This window comes from Coregonus clupeaformis, chromosome 20 (genome assembly GCF_020615455.1).
Source record: "Coregonus clupeaformis isolate EN_2021a chromosome 20, ASM2061545v1, whole genome shotgun sequence".
NCBI classification, from domain to species: domain Eukaryota; kingdom Metazoa; phylum Chordata; class Actinopteri; order Salmoniformes; family Salmonidae; genus Coregonus; species Coregonus clupeaformis.
Window position 1 is genome coordinate 61,574,054 of NC_059211.1, and position 6,317 is coordinate 61,580,370.

Consider the following 6,317-nt stretch of genomic DNA (forward strand, 5'->3'; position numbering starts at 1 on the left):
CATCTTTACTTCTAACTTTTAATCCTCTCACTTTTCAATGAATTTACTTTATTGGACGGCGAACAAAAATCATGGGGGAAACGAGTATGAAAGGTCAATATGACGCACGTCTGAAAATATCTCTACAAACAACATGTTAAAAGAATGCCATTGCAGATTGCACCAGTAGTTAATGAGACATATTGGGCCTATGTTTCTCCATCCTGGCGGACTTATTCTTCCAGTTTGTGTCTGTCATCTTCATCAAAATTGCAACAAGTGCTGGAAAAGTTTGAATAACAACGCTTTCTGAATGTTCAATGAAATAAAATGAGAGCAGAGATTATTCCCTCATTTTGTTTATTCCCTCATTTGAATATTATAGTTTATGAGTTTTTTTTAGACCAATACACGTGTTTTGTACCTTCTTGAAAATTATAATTATGTCCATGAAAAGTAAAATCTTTACACCCATCACGAGATTTGGAAATGACTGAAATACTGTGTGTTAACTTATGAATATAATGACAAACATGAAAAAGGGAATGTGAAAAAAAGTATTCATAGTTATATTGCATGATCAACAAATAGCCAGAACGCACATGTCAAATCATCACAATTGGTCCACAATTAAGTTTACATTATTAGGCAAATTATATGGGATATTATAAGAGCAAAAACAGACAGTCAAATAACTTATTTTAAAAGTGGTGATTCTGTCATCAGTAGGCCTAACTAGTGTTGACCGATGGCGTGAGCGTCTTCCTGTTGGTCAAAAAAGATGTGACCTGACAGATAATCAAAAGAAGCCCGTTCAAAAAAGAAAATCAAAACATTAGTCAAACGAGACGAAGTTCCTCCCACGAGACATTAGTCAACTCAACAGGTGTTGTGACTCGAGCCTGTCTTGTTCCCTTCCACGCGACTACCACAACGTCGTCCTTTTCTTTAGGTACTAAAACGAAAGATATATGATATATTATTAAATTACATTCAAAGAGCATTTGATAGATATTTTACAGCTATTTAATTAATCAGTAATATTAATAACAATAGCATAATGCTAGTAATGACATGCTAATAATAATGATATGCTACATTATATTTCCCTTTTCATTGGTACAAGGAAAATAAACAATTTATGAGCATTCTATCTTAATTCAGTAGGCCAAACCAGTTATCACATATTGAAGCATATTTATTCCAAACATGCTGAATACTGATATAATATATTATATTATCATTAAAGCTATTGGCAGCTGCACTTCCAAATAAATTAATGTATAGGCATATAACCCTGTCTGATGTCCTGTCTCGTGCTTAAACCGAGCATCAAACCGTCAAGGTTGTGAGACAAGTAATTACGTCCACCATTACTAATTAATCCTTACTTACGCATATTTGCCATGTGTAATCTACTCGATTTGGGTCACTATGCGTTTTAACCCGGTTTTGGTTTAGATAGACAACCAATAGAGCCAGCATCTCGTTGAGCAAGCAATTGATCTCCCATCAATTATATAAATATTAATTAGCCTAAACATTATGTTAACTCAAACTGTGTCAAGTAGAAAACCTATACAATCCAAAGTAACGAAACTAACACGTTTTTCCATAACCAGTGAAACATCTGGGAAATTTATTTAACTCATACTTCAACGCAAAATTATTTTCTTTCCTGCCAGAATTGCATTTAGTAAATTATTTACAGTTGCTTATCAATCTCATCTAGCATTTATTCACAATTTACATTTATTTTTTTACAACAACAAAAACAAATGGTTCAGATACAGCAACTCACGTGTTTACAAACAAGATAAAACGTGAAATGAATGGAAATCTTATAAACTTTTAAAAACATTTTCCACATTCATTCTAATCACACGGTTATCTCATTGAAATGTCCTTATTAACGGTTATGTTTCCAAATAAAATTTAAATACTTCAAAATCACCAGCCTTCACAAGATAACCTAAATCGTCTCAAAACTTGGCATCCCCATCCGTTAGAAAGCAAGTAAAGCCAATGCGCAATTAGGCCTACTCGCGTTTCATAAACGTGGACAGACAATACCCCACTGAAAAACTTCCTTTTGTCTAATGTATTCTTATTGTTTTTAAATTAAGATATTCGCGTTCAATGTACAATAACCAATAGCCTGTACAAAAAAGGTCGCAACAATCTAAAAGAGGTAAATATTTGGTTATGTGATTTTGTTGCGCTATCTCACAGTCATGTTGTTTTTCTCTCTCTCTTTTGCTAAATATGTGTCAATGGAACAGTTCCGTTTACCCCTGTCGTGGAGCTCTGGTAGTGCTGCGGCAGCGCGTGAAGTCTACTTTGAACTGACGGGTCACCTGCAGCTTCCCCCGTCGGTAAATACATGCTTATCATGTCCCTCAAGTCCCCGGGACACGGGGCGCGCGAGTGAGTAGAGACGGGAGGGCTCACACTCGGTTCCGATTTCACCAGAGAGCCCAGCGTGCCGATCGATCCGGACGAGGCGACACCAGAGCTCTGGTGCTGCGTGTAGGTGATCCCGCCGTAGCCGGACGGAGAGGCGCTCATGTAGCTCTGAGAGTTCGAGATGGGGCTGTACTGGAGGGCCGACATGTCATAGCGGTGCATGGGCTGGGGGTTGTGCGGGTGGTGGTGGTGTGAGTGGTGGTGGTGCCCGCTGCCCGGGTGCTGGCTGTAGGCAAGCTGAGCCTCCTGCATCATGGCCGCGGCCGCCGCAGCTGCAGCCACCTGCCCCGAGTACGCACCATTCGCCCAGCCGTTCATGTGCGCGTAGCTGGCAGCAGACGAACCACCGTGACCCCCGGGACTGTCTAACCTCTGTCCGACCCCAGGGCTCATCCCCAGACCGACACCCCCACCCCCTGTCCCGGTGAGCAGCCCACCGGCCAAAGAGTATTTGTCCTTTTTTAACAGCGTCTTGGTCTTCCGTCTCGGTCTGTATTTATAATCCGGATGCTCCTTCATGTGCATAGCTCGTAGCCGCTTCGCCTCGTCGATGAAGGGTCTCTTCTCCGCCTCGGACATCACCTTCCACTCCGCGCCGAGCCGCTTGCTGATCTCGGAGTTGTGCATTTTCGGGTTCTCCTGAGCCATCTTCCGCCGCTGGCCCCGGGACCAAACCATGAAGGCGTTCATCGGTCTCTTTACGCGGTCTTGGTTGACTTTGTTCCCATTGTTTGATCCTCCCGTGTGCCCCGAATTCGTGTTCGTTTGGGGCACTGGGGAGTGTAGGTCAGTCTCCATCATCATACTATACATTCACCTGGCGTTAACTTTTTCAACCAATACACGGAAACATTCAGTCACGGCACCTCCACACTGCTGGCACACACCGTCAGTTGCGCAAAGCAACCTTCCCGGAAAAAAATTAAAAAAGGAACGAAGAAATACAATCCAAAGTAAAAGGTACTTCAATAAACTTTTCCTTCCTTCTCTGTATTAGTCGTTTTCTCCTCTCTTGTTTTTTCCACATCCAGCTCGATGAAAAGAGTCTCTTTGAGCTACTTTCTGTGCCTATAGTAGTAAAGTTAACCGAGCATACCCATATGATGCGCTTTGACAGCGACTAAATGAGGTAGAGATGGCCAATGGCGCTTTAGGAAAGGCGTGATTTGCATGCAGGCTCGCGGTCAGGTGACATAGGAGGGCTAGAGCTACTCACCCCCAAGCAGTGGGTTACCTCCACCTCCCAAAAGGGAACGTAAATAATAACAACCTACTTTGACAAGTTTGGCTCTTATAGAAAGATTATGGTCGTGATGATAATACATTTAAGGAAAGGGACAGTTTTAGACCAAAATGCTCCCAAACAGATGCACGCGGTCTACAGTGTGACCCCCCCTTCCAAAACAAAGCTTATGTCGAGAATAACATTGATTGGTTATACAAAAATGAATGTAGGTTACATATGCATTTCATAGCCAGGTGATTACATAATTATAATTGGTAGTCTGGCTATCTATAGTCAAAACAAGGAAATAATCTTCAATAATCTTCTATGTTGTTTTAAAGCAATTCTAATTATTTTGGAATCAGCACAAGATTGAAATGAAATAGGATAATGCCCATGGACAATAATAACCAAGGACAAGAAAAAGGCACAATAAAGCACGAGAAGAGAACAAATAAAACACAACCCTTGCTTGGAGAAATCAACAATACATCTATATGTGGTTTAATTTGGATTTCTCAGTGATAATTTGTTTGGGGTATCTGCAAATAAGAGAAAGGATAGGCCTAGTCCCATTCTCAATAACAGCCTATTTGGAGCCACAGGTGTTTTCCTGTTGTGCTGGTTGCTAAGAAACAGGTGACTGACGCCCAGAGCACGTGCCAGCCAAACCCCTTTTGTCCAAAAGCTGTGGCGGTGGAGGTGGAGGTGGGGGGTGGGGGGGTGGGGGGGGTAGGGGGGTTGCTACAATTGGCATTGTGCTAGAACCACATGGGAGTCACCCATGATGAGAGAAAGCCATATAGTATTTCTCCTCGATGTACTATTCTGCGGGAGACATTACTCCCCCTGCAATCTCTGGGCGTTTATAGGCCAAGCAGGGTAAATACAGATAAATTGAGGTCAAACTTTGCAACATGCAATTCTGAGTGACCTGCCTCATGGTTTTACTAAACATATGGCTTCAATAAACAAAACAAGACTTAAAACTATGCTATCACTTTACATTTAGATAATGTTAATTCATTTCTTTTTGTACGTTTTTTTTTTTTACAATACAAAGCATGCACATACAAAATACAACATACAGACGCACACAAACATAAACCACATCACACCTGCCCATATCCACCTGTTCTCACCCCTATTTTCAGTGCCTACGCTACTCTCTGCCACATGTCCTCAAATGCACCATTTTGTTCCTCTCCGTCGCCCACGCTCTTTCAATATTTAGATAATGAAGCATATGATTTTTCCATTGTCTTAAAGATGGAGGATTGGTTGATTTCCCGTTTTTAAGTATACGTTTTATTTCAAGATAATTGACGAGAAGAGTATTGTCCAACCCATCGGGTATCTCACTGCACCCTCATATGACATGTCTTGAAATATGCAGACATACCGATTAAAAGTACATTTACATTGTAATTGTGGATTATGTCGATTCAAATGCCCCTAATTTCATTAAGGCTATATATTTTGTTTGTGTATTTCCATAGCCCCATAGCACAGTCTGTCTATAGTCTATTCAAGGGTTGGCAGTCCACCAAACCAATTCCACTTCAATCAATGAATTAATGACAGAAAGAAACTCAACCAGTAATCTAATATTTTACATTCAAAATATGCTTGTGAATTGTATAAACTATTCAACATAAAACATTAATGCACAATTAATTATCTAAAATAGGTTTTCCGAACCAGGCCTTGAGTGGTTATTCACAAATTCACCTAACTCCTGAGTGGCGCAGTGGTCTAAGGCACTGCATCGCAGTGCTAACTGTGCCACTATCCTGGTTCGAATCCATGCTCTGTCGCAGCCGGCCGCGACCGGGAGACTCATGGGCGGCGCACAATTGGGCCAGGGTAGGGGAGGGAATGGCCGGCAGGGATGTAGCCGTTGATAGAGCATGGCGGTTGTGGGTTCAATTCCCACGGGGGGCCAAAAAAAATAAATATATATGTATTCACTAACTGTAAGTTGCTCTGGATAAGAGCGTCTGCTAAATGACTTAAATGTAAATTCAAAGGGCGAATGATTGCAAAACAAGTATAGAGTCCTATTGGCCAATACCTTGCTGCACCAATACATTTTTATTATCGTTGCCAAACAGAGAAGGTCACAATTGACACCGAGTATGAAAGGACATCTTCAGGTAAAAGGCTCCGTTCTATAGCGGCAGAGCTTGATCGCCGTCTACTGGAGACTCAATTCGGCGGGTGCGCTCATTCCATGAACGCGCGCCGTGGTGCTGAAAGACAGCGCTCACAGAACTGAAGCCCACAGTAGGCTACCACACCGCACTCGCTCTCAGTGGTCTCTCTCACATGCAGGCTACTTATAGGCCTGCGTCATGAAGAGTCCATACTACAAACAAACACTCACTAAATAGCCTGCTTTTTGGTGTGTGTTTGTTTGTAGTATTTATTTTTATTTGTATTCATTGAGACAGAACTATATGAAAAAAACGAAATACAAACTCAAATCGAAATACTCCTTTTTATATTAAAGCCCTTAAAACACAGTGCCAGAGTCTTTAAATAAAGAAAGCTGATATGTCAAAAACATTATTCTTAATTTGTCGAATTCTGTAAGGCACTTGATGGTGTTATTTATATTCTAGATGTAGCTCAGGTTTACATAGGA

General features: G+C 41.3%; 1 protein-coding gene across 1 annotated transcript; it reads right to left on the minus strand.

The window, feature by feature from the left end:
* Positions 1-295: 295 nt before the first annotated feature.
* On the minus strand, positions 296-3,704 carry sox1b (SRY-box transcription factor 1b). Its single transcript, XM_041840781.2, has 2 exons — positions 2,272-3,704; positions 296-934 (listed from the first exon to the last, which is right to left on the minus strand). Exons 1-2 carry the CDS (start codon positions 3,256-3,258, stop codon positions 905-907), a joined length of 1,017 nt encoding a protein of 338 aa, XP_041696715.1. The 5' UTR covers positions 3,259-3,704; the 3' UTR covers positions 296-904.
* Between the last annotated feature and the right edge of the window lie 2,613 nt (positions 3,705-6,317).